This window comes from Rattus rattus, chromosome 3 (assembly GCF_011064425.1).
Source record: "Rattus rattus isolate New Zealand chromosome 3, Rrattus_CSIRO_v1, whole genome shotgun sequence".
Classification (NCBI taxonomy): Eukaryota; Metazoa; Chordata; class Mammalia; order Rodentia; family Muridae; genus Rattus; species Rattus rattus.
In genome coordinates this window covers 197,805,964-197,822,122 of record NC_046156.1, presented here as the reverse complement: position 1 = coordinate 197,822,122, position 16,159 = coordinate 197,805,964, and the positions used below count along the sequence as shown (strand labels likewise).

Sequence of the window (16,159 nt, the reverse complement as noted above, 5' to 3'; positions counted from 1 at the left end):
TTATCTCTCCTCATATTAATACCCAAATTTATCTAGCACTGAGTTACTTTATCAGAAATCATTAATACAAATTATCTAGTTTGTATGAATCAATTAAAAATATATCAACAGAGAGGCAAAACTATGTTAGAAGAATTGTACGAACAATTCCCAAACTTCAATCAACCTTATTGATGAGGATGACAGATAATAAAGTGATTCACCCTGACCAAGCTAATGACGTATCTATTCTAGGTCCTCCTGAACTATCTTTAGGAGCTGAAGAACACCCAGGCTAGAGATGACTCAGTGCTGAAGAGCACATACAGTTGAACATGTCTTGCGGAAGGCCCAAGTTCTGTTTCCAGCACCCAAATCAGATGACTTATGATAGCCTGTACCTCTAGTTCAGAGGATCTGAGACTCTTACCTCAGCAGACACCGATGTACATACAGAACACACATACATAAAAACGAACTTTAAAGAAGGAGTTAGACTTGAGGAACATCCAACAGGAGGATAATTCTTCCAGGTTCATAATAGAAGAAATGGCCCAGGGGCTAGAAAGATGGGGCCCAGGACTGGTGGAGAGAGTGCTCTACAAGAGCACTGGATCACCTTGCAGTAGACTAGGTTCAGTTCCCAGCACATACATGATGGTTCACAGTCATCCCTAACTTTAGGAGATCTGTTCCTTCTTCTGACCTCTGCAGGCACCATGCATATGGTACACATACATACATGCAGGCAAAATACTTACATAAAATAAAACAGCAAAAAAATGTTTTAAAAAGAAACAGCCCTTAGCTTAAATATCAGAAATTAACAAAATATTTTATCATAAACAAATACAACCAAATATAGTAAAGTATGGATGATTCTCTACTTCCAAGGAAAATGTTTTCATTCCTTCTTAAAACAGCTTTACCAAATAAGATATGTTCTGAACTATACAGAACTATCTTTTTATTTTTTTGTGAGTGTTTTGCTTGCTTGTATATCTGTGCACCATGTGCCTGCTGTACATGAAGAAACCAGAAGAGGGTGTCAGATCCCCTAGAACAGGAGTTATAGATAATAGTGAGCTGGTAAGTTGGTAAGTGCTGGGACTTGAACCCAGGTCTTCTGAAAAGCAATCAGTGCTCTTAACCACTGAGCTATCTCTCCTGGCCCCTAATCAGAGTATGTATCTTGCAGCATGAATCCACATTTAACTCAATGTGTAATTCAGATACAATTCTTTTTTTTTTTTAGCCTTTTAATCGTAAGGTTATTTATTCACTTTAATCCCAATCACAGTCCCTCCTCTCTTCTCAGTCCACTCCTCACACGATCCCTCCCCTTCACCCCTTAGAAGAGGGAGGTCCCCCCTGGGTTCCAACCCACCCTGGCACCTCAAGTCACTACAGGACTAGGTACATTCTCTCCCACTGTGGCCAGGCAAGGCAGTCCAATTAGGGGAACAGGATCCACAGGCAAGCAACAGAATCAGGGTAAGCCCCCTGCTTCAAATGTTGGGGAACATGCATGAAGATCAAGCTGCACATCAAATACAATTCTGAGATTGTGGGGTTTTCTTTCCGGATAGAAAAAGCACATTGCTGCCAAGCAACCAGAGCTTCCAGGGACTAAGCCACTACCTAAAAACTATACATGGACTGACCCTGGACTCTGACCTCATAGGTAGCAATGAATATCCTGGTAAGAGCACCAGTGGAAGGGGAAGCACTGGGTACTGCTAAGACTGTACCCCCAGTGAACAAGACTGTTGGGGAGAGGGAAGCAAGGGGGGGAGGATTGGGAGGGGAACACCCATAAGGAAGGGGAGGGGGGAGGGGGATGTTTGCCCGGAAACCGGGAAAGGGAATAACACTCGAAATGTATATAAGAAATATTCAAGTTAATAAAAAAAAATAAATAAATTTAAAAAAAAGAAAAAGAAAAAAAGAAAAAGAAAAAGCACATTGCTAGCTAACATTAATACTCAAAATTAGTGACTACTACACTTCAGAGGATCTAAAAACCTCTTCTGGCTTGAGACATACCCCCACACACTCACACACTCACCATACATTCATATGCACATATAAATAGAGGTTTCTTTAAAAATGAAAAAAGGAAAAAAACAATGGGAATCCGTTTTTAGTGGTGTGTAACAGCTTACAGCTGGAAGGCTAAAGAAGAAGGTCCTGAGTTTGAGGCCAGCTTGGAACACACAGGGATTGAACAGGTAGTTCAGCAGTTAAAAGCGTGCACTGTGTGTGCAGAGGACGAGGGCTTACAACTGCCTGTAACTCCAGCTCTAGGAGATCCAATGCCCTCTTCTGGCCTCTTTGGGTATCTATTACATACTTAAAAAATAAATCTTAAGAAAAAATAAAAACAGTACTAGGCAGTGTGTTTCCATGTGTGTAAGTACACACCATATGAGCTACGAAAAAGAGAAAGATGCAGAAAAATGTATTACAAATATATACAAATAACATATACATATACAAATAATTAAAATGCTATTTTGAAAAAATGCAATGAGAAAGCAGAAAAAGATAAGGAAATGGAAGGTTGAATGCTGAAAAATGTTTTTAAAATATTAACATTTTAAAAACTGCAAATGATATCCCACAAATGGTCTATGACATGTTGGCACATACCATTAATCCTAGCACGAGGGTGTCAAAGGCAGATGGATCTCTGGGAGTTCAGTGGCAGCCTGGTCTACATAGTGAGCTCCTAATTAGCTAGGGCTACATAGTGAAACCCAGCTTTTCAGGGGAAGAAGAAATATAAAATGAGGCATGGCAATACCAGCCTATAATTTCAGCACTCAAGAGACTGAGGCAAGATTACCAGTTGGAGGCCAGCTTGGCCTAAACAGAATCTAAAAAATAAACACAAACAAAACAAACAACATGTGTGTGTCTGTTTATAAAATTATAGGTCTGAGTTGGACCCTAAATCCCAGAGTGGCAGGAGACATCTCATTCCATCGAGTTGTTCTATGCCCTACACACAAACATAAATTTTAAAAAATTGAGAGGGTAGAGAGATGCCTCAGTGGATAAGAGCACTGGCTGCTATTCCAGAAGATCCATATTTAGTTCTCAACACCTACATGGTGGCTCAAAACCACCTGTAACTCCAGTTCCAGGGGTCTTGATAGCCTCTTCTGGCCTATGCAGGTCAAACTCATAAGACATTTACTTAATTTAAAAAATATTAAGCAACATCAATATAATAAAAATACTGAACAGCAGATTTAAATTTCTATGCTAATTTAAATAATTAACTGAAAGTATTTTAATTAGTAGAATTGAAAAATTAACAAGTCAATAGTAACTGCTTTATAATAAATACATGTTCTTAATGATTTAGAAGACAAAACAGCCTTTGCTCTAGTCTATTACAGTCTTCTTTGCAACAGAAATTTCACTATTTTAGAAATCTCATTTAATAGAAGTAAAGCCTTCTTGTGGAAGCATCATTTTTTCCATATAACACAAATGGAACCCTTCTTCAATCATTATCTGTGGCTGTGCTGATATAACACATCCTAGTTTTCTTTTTCTCTAGCTTCTACTTGGGTTTCAGCTTCTCTTCCTCTATCAAGTTCTTAATGACCCCATGTAAAACAAACATGAAGTCAGCATGGCTTTGTGAACTTACACTATTTTAAAAAGGCTCAAACTGTAATTTCTTACCCAAAACATTTTAGAATTCATTTTTTTCCTTTTTAAAATAAATGCACACGGTACTCTAAAAATATGGCATATTTTATATTATTGCCAGTATAATCTTGTGCTTATCAGTAACATTAATATTTGTTATGAAAGCATGTACATTCAGTCTAAGCTAAAATTGTAAACAGCTTCATGCAGATTCAGATCAAGTTTTGCTGTTGAAAGACACATGATAAAAACAGATTTGGGGGTTGGGGATTTAGCTCAGTGGTAGAGTGCTTGCCTAGGAAGCGCAAGGCCCTAGGTTCGGTCCCCAGCTCCGAAAAAAAAAAAAGAACCAAAAACAGATTTGGACTTACGAAACTGTGATATGGCTATGAGACTGGAACACTGCATCCAGTGCTAGAACTGCACTGTCACCTCAGAGTTAACATGTCTACCTCAGCATGACCCGCTCACCACACACCAACTACGTGCTTCAGGAAGCCTCTCCCACTTCTCTTTATCCACGAATTTGACAGGTTAAAATTTGAAAGTGATCTCAGCTCCCTGAGAATCCCTCCCTAATCCCTTAGCCATCCACAGCATTTGCGGCTCTCCTCCAAAATGAACCACAAGACCCTCATCACCCTTATCACCTGACTATTATGCTGACTTCCAAACTGGACTACTCCTCTCCTCTGGGGCTAGAATAATACATTCTTCACATAACTGCCAAAGCTAACTTTTAAAATACAGGTTCAATCATGTTACAACAAAATTTAGGTGGCTACCAGGTTGCCAGCTGCTCTTAGAGAACAACTAACCCTTTGTATATCCCAGTCTTCACCCAATTTCTTAACCTCATTTCTTTTCACTATTTCCTTTTTATTCTTCCCAGTTTTACATTTTTCTTTGTAGAATATAGCATCTATCGATTTCATATTTTATATTTCTGGACTTCATGCTCATGGCCCTAAAGCCTAGGCTTCTTCTGTCCTACATTTGACTCATGTTTCAAGTCTCCATTTTATTTATTTTTATGTTTGACATTTCTTTGTTGTACTGAGGAGAGGGGTATGCCATGGCTCATGTAGAGGTTAGATGATAACTTGTAGGAACAAATTCCTTTGTTTTACCAAATAGGCTCTGGAGATTGAACTCTGGATGTTAGGCAGCAAGTGCCTTTACTTGGCTGCCCCAAGTCTCAGTTCTAAATATCAGGTCTCCAAAACAAGTCTCCCAAGCTCCTGGTTTAAATTCTAGGTTACTCTTATTATTCTATCTCCTAGAAGCTTAGTCCTTCCCTTTATAACACTTATAAAACTTGTTAATATAAGCATGTATTTCATGTCTGCCCCCAGGCTCTGTACTGTCAACTGAATAGTGCCTTTGGCATAATAGGTAACCGTGGATGAGAGTGCACGTGCACACACACACACACACACACACACACACACACCTCTCCCTTTAAGTTATGAAATGGAAGTCTTTCATTTCCTCCAGTGAGGAGACAGAATAAGGAACTAGCAAAGTTTCAGAATTATCAAGACTTCTTTCACATCTAATAAATGCCCAACAAAAAAGAGAAACTATTTTAACTGCTGAAAAATAAAGTATCTGACCCTTGTCCTCATATAATTTACACATGGAAAAGACACGAAATAGAACAGGAGTGAAGCAGTGTACTTCACCATGGTGTAGCCCCTCAGAAATGATGGCTGAAATGTTCCAAAAGTTCCAACATTAGCCTCAGGCCCAGAGCTGCAGCACACCATGAAAACCATGCAGCATGATACGCTGAGTCACTGTGATCTGCAGGTCCTCTGCTATCTACTAAATGGAACTGAATTCCTGACGCCTTAAGTGGTGCTAGGTGCTAAGAACATAAGGAGACAGAGTGAGCGTAGTAGTGTTATTAGGTAGAACTCATCAAGTAGACCTACCTTAAAGTGGGCCTTCAACTAGGACTGAAAGAACACCAAATTACATGTCGTTTATCCCAAGTCAAAAGATCACATCTTCATTGTCTACCTTCATCCACGAAAACTTGAGAACAGGGTTTTTTCATTGTTTGTTTACTGCTGTACCTTCAGTACTGACTATCTTCCACTTTTCTTCTTACACAGAAATCATAAAATCAAGACTCAAGCCTGGCGACCAGCATTGTGTTCACAATCTAGCAAAGCCTTCACTGTCCTCGATTATACTTAAACAGCTCTTATTGTTTGAGTAAACTCTTATGACATTGTTATAGTCTGATTGAGAAATGTCCATCATGGACTCCTTCCTGTGTCTGAACACTGGGTCCCCAGCTAGCTGTTTTGGAACATCCTAGAGTCACTTGGACAGATGTGCCTAGCTGGTGGAGGTAGAGGACAGGGCCAGGGCTTGGGGAGTCTAGGCTGGCTCTACTTCCAGACTGAACTTCTGCTTCCCAATCACTAAGAAGGAACAAAGCAGCTGCTTCCTCTCTGGCTTCTCTACTGTGACCACCAACCCATAAGCCAAGGTAAGGGCAGCCCTCCCTCAGCTGTTTGGTCATGGTGACAGGAAAGAGACGTGGTATAAGCAGCACTGGCACTGCCATGTTGGCCGCACTCTCCCAGACAAAATGCCAATATAAATTACCACAGTACTCAAACAGCTCGTTTAAACTTTTCTAATACTAAGAAAATTAAACAAAAATTCTATTATTTAACCAATGTCCACAAATATAAGCATCCTGTCTTCAATTTAAAACCTTAAAAATACCAACCTGGGCTGTTTCTGTCATCTTCTGTTCAAAATCAGCTTTTGTTAATGCATACTTTTCCACATAAAGTTTGTAGGTGTCTGTAGCTTTCTTGGACTTAACAGCTGCCTGTAACAAAGCGAACACATTTTTAAACGACGTATGTATTTTATGTATGTTAGTGTTTGCCTTCATATATGTCTGCCTGTGAACAACATGCATACCTAGTGCTCTCAGAGAGCAGACGAAGGCATCAGAGCTTTTGACGCCAGAGTTACAGATGGTTGTGCGCCATAATACGAGTGCTGGGAATCAGACCTGGGTCCCTTGCAAGACCTGGTGCTTTCTAACCCACCCTCAAAAAACATTAAACTGAGGTTAACCATTTTCTCTATCTTAAAGTAAGGAATGAAGTAACAAATTAAAAATACATTTTAAGGGTTGGGGATTTGGCTCAGTGGTAGAGTGCTTGCCTAGGAAGCGCAAGGCCCTGGGTTCGGTCCCCAGCTCCGAAAAAAAGAATTAAAAAAAAAAAAAAAATACATTTTAAGAGTTTGGTTTGATATACAAACTTTAATCCTTTAATCCCTGCCTTCTTTTAAAAAAGTGGGCAGACAATAACTCGGGTATTAAACACGGACTCTTCTTTCTAATGGAATGCTCAAAAATTTCAAACATGCCCACTTAATAGCCCAGAGCAGTATTCTACCACCGTAACTAACAGCTGTGAGAAACTAGCAAAGCAATGTAAAAAAGCGCACAAATAAGACACACTTCTACTCCTCTCCCACTAATGCACACACATTCTATTTAATGTCTAATTAATGTTTATACACTAGCCAGGTGATGGCAGCACATGCCTTTAATCCCAGCAATCTAGAGGCTAAGGCAGGATTTCTGAGTTCGAGGCCAATCTTGTCTATATTACAGCTTGAGTTCCAGGACAGCCAAAGCTACACAGAGAAATCCTATCTCGAAAAAACAAAAAACAAAACAACAACAAAAAAAGTCTATAAACCGGGGGTTGGGGATTTAGCTCAGTGGTAAAGCGCTTGCCTAGCAAGCGCAAGGCCCTGGGTTCAGTCCTCAGCTCTGGGGCGGGTCTATAAACCAAACTCAAAAATTAAAAAATTTGGCTTACCATGATAATTTTCAGTTTCTAGGATGTTCTAATAAACCAATAAGTTTGTTTTTAATTTTTATCGATTTCTCAGGAACTCTTTCATAAAAACCCACTATGGTAATAATATAGTTTTTATTTTATCAGTTACTTAATGAAATTAGGAAATATAATGAAAGGAACATGAAATTATGTAAGACATCTTTTCTTCAAGGACTTTGTAAAATAACCTACATATAAATAGAAATCAGAAATAAAACCACAGAAATCAATATAAACCTTGGGTGAGACACAGTCTGGAGAAAAGATCCAAGGCAGCTCTGTACTAGACACACAGCTAGAGTCCTCAGTGCTGCAGACAGTGGTATGTGGTCAATAGGAGCATGACGCCAAGGCAGGCAGTCTGGGAGTATTAGGCCAGCCTTGGTGGTGGCAAGGGAAAAAAAAAAGAAATGCCTACTGTCTAAAGGTTGATCAATTTGGAGATAAGAAGATGGATTGTAAAATAAGAGTTCAAAGGTGAAGGGCGACGGTAGGGATCAATATAGAAGTATCCCCGTATTCTTCTTGACAGTCTGATGAGCAACAAATAGTAAGATAGGCGAGGTAAGAACAAAGTGAGTTTCATCAAACTATGGTGTGGGGGACATATCAAACAATTAGTCTCAGTGACTAAAAGTACTTCTGAGGGGTCTAAAGTAGTGCTAAGAGCCAAGTAAAAGCTTTACAACAAGACATTTGTGTAGGGCCAATCAGTGACGATACATAATCACCTTTAGCTGTATTTCCAGGACAAGAACCAGAGACAGAAAAACCAGCTTTGCTGTGGGTTAAGACTGGCAACAGACACACATGGTCTTCTCTAAACAGACAATGCTGTGTTCTCTAAAATTCAATAGAAATTATACCAAACACATGGTATGTGCTTTTCTGCCTTTTAAAAGAAAAGTGTTATTTTTATTTATGGTATGTGGGTGTCTGTCACATGTGTGTGAATACCCAGGAGGCCAGAAGAAGGTATCAAATCCCCTGAACCTGGAGTTCAGTTAAATCTAAACTGCTTGACATGGGTGCTAAGACTCTAACTCACAGCCATCTCTCCAGCTGCTTTCCAGCCTTTGTAAATAAAGCACATGCAGGATGCCATTTCCTATGCAGTAAAACTGGCCTGGAGCCAGAAGAGGTTAATTAAAATTCTGGATCTACCATTTACTCCCCCATCACATTATCTCTTGAGTTTTACATTGCTCTTTTACTTATAAAACAGAAATAATACAAGATTTTTTTAAAAGATTTATTCATTTATTATATATAAGTACACTGTAGGTGTCTCCAGGGCATCAGATCCCATCACAGATGGTTGTGAGCCACCATGTGGTTGCTGGGAATTGAACTCAGGACCTCTGGAAGAGTAGTCGGGTGCTCTTAACCACTGAGCCATCTCTCCAGCCCAATACAAGATATTTTTAAGGCTGCAATAGTTACCCAAATATAATTAGACAAAGTGCTTAGGAGCTAGTTAGAGGTCATGGTTCACAAGTAAAGATGCTTGCTGCCACACTGATAACTCTGAAACTCACATAAAGGAGAGGACTGATTCCAGCATATTATCATCTTCTTTTTTTTTTTTTTTTCTTTTTGTCGGAGCTGGGGACCGAACCCAGGGCCTAGCAATCGCTCTACCACTGAGCTAAATCCCCAAACCTGCATATTATCTTCTGACTGACACACGCACACACACAAAAAAAATTAAATAAATAAATAAATAAATAAATTTTTTTTATTTATAAAAAATTTATAGACAAATTTATAAATAACTGTTAACAGCTATTTTTATGTTTTTATCAAGGAACAACATAAAAATATATGTTGTTAAATTTTGTTGTTATATAAAGGCATGTCTAAGTACTGACTTGCACTGAGTTTCCCATTCCCTAAGAACATGGCTAAAATCTGTAAGATTGGGGCTGGAGAGATGGCTCAGGGGTTAAGAGCACTGACTGCTCCTCCAGAGGTCCTGAGTTCAATTCCCAGCAACCACATGGTGGCTCACAACCATCTGTGATGGGATCTGATGCCCTCGTCTGGTGTCTGAAGACAGCTACAGTGTACTTACGCATCCGTATACATAATATAAATAAATCCTTTTGAAAAAATCTGTAAGATTTATTTTTACTTTGCTCCTACAGTTTTTATCTTTTGTTTTTTGTTCTGTCCAGCCATTTGACCCTCTTTTCTCTAGAACCCCAGCCCTGTTCAAGTATAACAACTAGATAAAATGTCTTTGTAAAATTTACTAATAAATGAGCTCCATCCCAGGAGCCCTGTATAACCATGTCTGCTAGGGTTTACTTTAGAAAACACTCTAGCCATCTTTAGTACTGGTACTTGGAAGACAGAGAGACAAGTCAATCTCTGTGAATTCAAGGCCAATCTAGTCTACACAGAAAGTTCCAGGACAGCCAGGCTGTTACAGAGAGAAATCCTGTCTCAAAAAACAGAAACAAAATTTAATGACATGGTCAGCTGGGTTTCTTTTTGGATTTTCTTCCAACTAAATTTTGAGTTTGTACAAAGGCAATCAACAATCTGCAGTCCATGGAGCGGTTTTATAACAGCTTAGCAAAATTATGTAGTCTGAGGGGTAGACTCTTCTTCCCTGCTCTTCTTGCTAGTATCTCTTCTATTCTGCTGTCTATTACATTTTGCTATATAATACTTGTCACAAACCAATTAGAGCATCATTGAGAAATTTACAATTTAAAGGGAAATTCATACAGATTTTAAAAGTGGCTATGTCTATACTTTTAAATGCAAATTTTTCATAAAATCTTTATTAAGATTTACTTTATTATTTAAAATTAGGTGTAGGTGTGTTGTGTCTATAGGTGGGTCTGGGAACAGGAATGCAGGTATCTGTAGAGCGGAGAGGCATCAGATCTCCTAAAGCTCGAGTTGCAGATGGTGGTGACCTACCTGATATGGATGCTGGAAACTGAACCTGGGTCCTCTGGAAGAACAGCAAATATTCTTAACCCTTAACTACTAAGCCATCTCTCCAACCCCTAATAGACTCTTTTTTTTTTTTTTTTTTTTATCCAAAATGTGTTTATTGGGAACGTTCCCACTCATCTTGAATCAGGGGCTTTCAGTGCTGCTTCCTCCTGAAGGAGCATCTTTCTGTCAGCCTTGCTTTTCCACCTGTAGGCTGACAGAGTACAGTGGAGCAGCCAACACACAAGACTACAGTTTGTGCATGGCTAAAGACGGTGGTGATTTTATAGCATCCTGGGCATTTCACATCCATAAAGTAGGAATTGGGGCTCTGCACCAGGCGCTTTTTCTTGTGTTTCCTCTTCTCCTCTTCTGGAGAGGGATGAAGGAGATCCTTTGCGAGCTAAGAGGGGCAGAAATGCCTAATAGACTCTTAAAATCAATTTCTTTCCTTGATTTTTCAATGTTAGAGAAATCAAACCAGGGGCTATACAAATCCTATGAAAACCAAGTCAAACCCTCAGTGCTTGTAATGGGTTCTACCTTGTAGAGACTTTAGCAAAGGGGTCCCCATGGATCCCCAAATCACAGGCTATTGCCAAGGATACTGGTTGCTCTCTCCATATCCTGATGGTAAGGCCCTGTTGATGAAGACAACACTTACCCTACTGCTAGTGTTCATAGCACTAGAAGGTACTCTGCAAACATCCAGGGGAGTTTAATATCATCAATATCACCCAGCTATAAACCTTGAGACACCCACTGGAAACTGGCCTGCCAAATACACTATGACTAGTGGCACAAATGCTGTGGAAGTAACTAACCACTTTCTGCCTGGATCGAAGGCCCACTCCATGAGACCATGAGATGGAATCCCTGTCTGACACTCCTAAAGTAGCCAAGAACCTGAGAATGGATAGGTCATGGGCCTAGGGGAACATCTAATACTAGTATTCTGCTAAAGGAACATAGTGATTTTGAAGTGATTTTGTCTTGGTAGGGTTTCTATTGTTGTGAAGAGACACCATGACCACAGCAACTCTTATAAAGGACAACATTTAATTGGGGCCGGCTTATAGTTTCAGAGATTTAAGCCCATTATTGTCATGTCAGGAAGCATAGCAGTGTACAGTCAGACAAGGTACTGGAGGACAAGCTGAGAGCTTTCTACCTTGATCCAAAGGCAGATAGACTGCTATACTAGCCCTAGCTTGAGCACATGAGACCTCAAAGCCAGCCCCCAGAGTGACACCTACTCCAACAAGGCCACACCTTCCAATAGTGCCACTACCTATTAGCCAAACATTCAAACATGTGAGTCTATGGGGACCATTTCTTTTCAAGCCTAATGGCATATTACTACTATACCTACAGATCAGTGCCTTGCTCAACCCACGTTAAAGCAGCTTCTTGAAGTGAAAGGTGCATAGACCTGCAACTGGACAACAATCAGAGTGAGAGACTTTTAACCGCTAAGTCCTAAATGGGATATCTTCACCAAACCCTTCAGGGATCCATGTAGAATAAAGGGGAAATTTTTAAGCACCAGGTTTGGGCATCGTGGTGTACAGTCTATTCTAAAATATAAAGCAAGCTAAAACAAACTTGTAAATTTGTTTTAATTATATTAAGAAACTGGAAAATTCAAATAATTCTGCAAGTAAGATATATGCCCACCACAGTCTCAGCCCTCAGAAGGCAGAGGCAGGCAGATCTCTTAAGTTTGAAGTCAGTCTGTCTGCAGTTCCAGGTCAGCCAGGGCTACACAGAGAAACCCTGTCTTTAAAAAAGGAAAAAAAAAATTTTAAGAGCCAGAAGTGAGGGATGACTTATAGGGAATGATGTCTTCAAGATACAACAGCACTGATGCACATATGACATCAGACAGTGGCAGCAAGCACAGCCCAGACAGGGTCCCAAAACTAAGAAGGAGAAGTGGACATCAGGTCCTATTCCTAAGCAAGAAACTACTTGTAACTGGTACCTGCTGGCAAAGGGAAGAGTCTGTTTTCTCTGATAAGAGTGTCACTGGGTATTACCAAGCCCCTCCAGGGCAGTATCCATGCCCAGGAGTAGTTGCCCAACAAAATACAAACTGTTTTATGGGTTTTTGTTTCATTTGGACATTTTTTTGTCTTACTGGTTTTTTCTTTTTTCTTTTAATTTTCTTTCTTTCTTTTCTTAGAAAGAGATAAAGAGAGAGGCAGGGGGAGAGAACAAAGTTGAATGGGGAGGGAAATAGGATCTGGGAGGAGCTGGAGTGGGGAAAATATACTCAAAATATATTATATGAAAATATTTTTTTTCTTTTTTTCGGAGTTGGGGACTGAACCCTAAATCCCCAACCCCGGGATTCTAAAATATTCTAAAATATTTTAGAATAAAATAAAAACAAATTAAGAAAACACACACACAAAATGCTAGGCAGGTGCTCTACCACTGATGTACATAACTAGCCATAATTTTTCCTTTTCACGTGTTCTATACACATCACTCTATCCTCTCTCTGATCTCTGGCTCTATACTATGTAATAATGTATTTTAGTTCTCTATGAAAAGGGAAGCGTCTTGAAGACAGAATAGGATAACATGTATTTAGAGTTAAACTACTAACAGCACAGCAAGAGGCTAGGAACCAAAACATTTATTTACTAATGCAATTATTATACCATAATCCAATAGTCACTCACAAAATATACTTAAGGAAATCACTCATTAAGGAAATAATCTATTCTAAAGCATGAAGCTAAAACAAACTTGTAAAGTTGTTTCTATTACATTAAGAAACTGGAAATTCAAATAATTTTTCAAGTAACATAGACAATATAGTGATGACCTCTCATACTAGTAATACTGATAGCACTATTATAACAGTAATAAAGTCAACTGTTCTAGGCAAACATTATTTCCCATAGATCTGTACTAGGTAACTATCTTAGTTCTGGTTTTACTGCTGTCAACAGACCCCATGACCAAGGCAACTTTTTTTTCCCCCAACATGGAAAAGTTTAATGACAGAAGAAGAGTAGAAGAGAAGAGGAAAGGCCAGCCATGAGGAAATGGGGGAGGGGAATGTGGAGAGAAGGGACAAGGGGGAAGAGCAGGGATGAGAAGAGAGCAAAGAGCAAGAGCCCCAAGGCTAGTCTTATAAGAACATTTAGTTGGGGCTGGCTTACAGGTCCAGAGGTTCAGTCCATTCTCAACAATGCAAGAGCAAGGCAGCATGCAGCATGGTGCAGGAGGGCTGAGAGTTCTACATCTTGTTCCAAAAGCTAAAAGGAGAGCTCCCACATGGCTAGGAGGGTCTCAAAGCCACCCCCACAGTGGCACAAAAGCCACATCTACTCCAACAAAGCCACACCTCCTAAGAGTGCCACTACCTGGGCCAAACATATTCAAACCACACTAATTATGTCTCAACATTAGTCCTTACACCAGCTGGGTATTTAAGAGATGAAAGTATACTCCTGGAGCATCGTTTCATCTTCTTCCCTAACTTTCAGGGTTCTAAGTAGTTTTGTACTCAAGTCTTTACTTGGAAGGGATAACATTAATCTGGTGAGGATTGGCTCAGGTAGTAGAGCTCTTGCCTAGCACATGTGAAGCTGGAGTCGACCCCCAGCATTGCAGAACTGGTGTGGTAGTAGAGAAGCCTAAGTCCCGGCACCCAGCACCCAGCACCCAGCACATAGAGGTGGGAGGAAGGAAGGACTGACTACATGGCCAGTTTGCGTATGCATGGTAATACAGCTATCCAATCATACAAGCAAGTTTACACAAGCAATGAAGCCTCATCATAAATGTCACGTTCCAACAGCAATTAGATAAAAATCATTAAGAGAGTATGCATTCTGATTTCAGAGACATAAGGGGAAAACTGCCTCCTAGCTTTTTACATTTTCTTTCTCTCTGGTACCTAAGTCTACATTTATTTAGTACACTTAATTTCAAACTGAAGACTACTGAGTTTCCTCAACTGTAACTTCAATGTGAACTACTGATTCTCTAAGCAGTAGTTGTATATCATTACCTAGATTTTTTTATTCTATTAGAAATTTACATTAAATGAATGTAGATGAGTTTATTTTTCTGTAACATGCTCTGAGCAAGGTCTTTTAACAAAGGCTAAGCACCTCTCACCTAAGAAAAATCCAGTGGGACTTTAGATGCAAAAAAATAATTAAAATATTTGCTGGAGAGGTTTGAGGGGCTCTTCTTGTCAGAAAGACCTAAAACAAGTGCAGTCTTTTTTATGAAATAAAATAGGGGGAGATGTGGAAGGCTTTGGGGGTCTGTTTGCAAGCTCAAGGAAGGAATCTGACTTTGGGCTAGGACTCAGGAAATAGGCCCAGATTAAGAACATTTACATTTGAGTTAATGCAAAGCTCAGCAAAGGCATGCATGACATTCCTTTAGTCTTAGTCATCTGGACTAGCCTCTAGAAAGGTGTTCCTGGGATTTTGATTATGGCCTTGCTTGTTCCTTCACCCAGACTGATCTTATCATTTTGCATGTACTTATACTGGTATAAAAGCAGACTGGAAAAAAATAAACCCACTTCACTTCAGAACTGGCTGGGGTCATGTTATAGTGTTGTCTAATTGTCAGTTTTCTCTTTAATCCTCGCTCCTGTCCTGGAGAACCCATTTACTCACTGACCTGGCTTGGGCAATATTTTAAGCAATTATCTTTAATATAAATGTATAAAGTATAAACAAAGTAATTTAATTTACATAAATACCTGGGTCCGACTACCACCCTATTCTACATATTCATATACTCCAAATCCAGTCGGGAATGCTGGTACACAGCACTAATACCAGCATTGGGAGGCATAGGCAAGTGGATCTCTTAAGTTCAAAGTGAGTTATAGGTCAGCCACAGTTACACGTGAAACTGTCTCACAATAATAGTATTAATATCATTAATAATTAATATCCCTAATATGAAAAGATCCAATAATCTAAAAACATTCTGGGTTCAAGAGTTTTAGATAAAGAGTACTAGTATTCAAAGTAGCCTAGCTTCCAAATTTCTTCTTTAACTATAACTTCTTTATCGCTATTGCTTTTTAAAAAAAAATTGTTAGGCTGGAGAGATGGCTCAGTGGTTGAGGTCCTGAGTTCAATTCCCAGCAACCACATGGTGGCTCACAACCATCTGTAATGAGATCTGATGCCCTCTTCTGGTGTGTCTGAAGACAGCTACAGTGTGCTTATATACATTAAGTAAATAAATAAATCTTTAAAAAAAATTGTTTTTTCATTTCCATGTTTTCAAATTAGCTGGGTTTAATCCAGTAAATCTTGTTTCATCAGGTCTCCAATTAACTTCTTAATCCTCTCTAGTATGATGCTTTTTAAATTTAAATTTCATCCAAGAATTCTTATTCTAATTACTAAGTGCATTAGTAACCTATCTCAACATTAGGTCTTTTAAATGTGTTCTAGAATTGTAGTTGTTTGCTCATTCCAAATAGGTTGTTTTTGGCTTTCCCCTCTTCTTTCCCTGGCCATGAGAAGTGAAGAGCAGGCACAGGACACAGGAAGCAGTGCCCACCCCACATGTGCTATGCTTTCTCATTCACACCCAACCATCTAGGTTTCAGATTGTCTACTGCCAGCTCTCCAAGACTGAATTTAATGAATGTCTTTAAAGATGGTTTTAAGTTACAT

General features: G+C 39.4%; 2 protein-coding genes across 3 annotated transcripts in view; both read right to left on the bottom strand.

Annotated features, from left to right (window-relative positions):
- Fcho2 (FCH and mu domain containing endocytic adaptor 2) overlaps positions 1-16,159 on the bottom strand; it is a 102,385-nt gene that overhangs the window by 61,106 nt on the left and 25,120 nt on the right. For both annotated transcript variants that reach the window (XM_032898986.1, XM_032898987.1), the window contains exon 6: positions 6,395-6,499. In XM_032898986.1, coding sequence (XP_032754877.1) covers positions 6,395-6,499 — 105 coding nt within the window. The remainder of the gene's footprint in view (positions 1-6,394; positions 6,500-16,159) is intronic.
- LOC116897255 (40S ribosomal protein S27-like) lies at positions 10,567-10,900 on the bottom strand. The gene has a single exon (XM_032898988.1). The coding sequence runs from the start codon at positions 10,795-10,797 to the stop codon at positions 10,639-10,641; it is 159 nt and encodes a 52-aa protein (XP_032754879.1). The 5' UTR covers positions 10,798-10,900; the 3' UTR covers positions 10,567-10,638.

What these genes read in the sequence shown, in the direction of transcription:
- LOC116897255 (XM_032898988.1), bottom strand. Translation starts at nt 10,797, where the DNA reads ATGGATGTGAAATGCCCAGGATGCTATAAAATCACCACCGTCTTTAGC.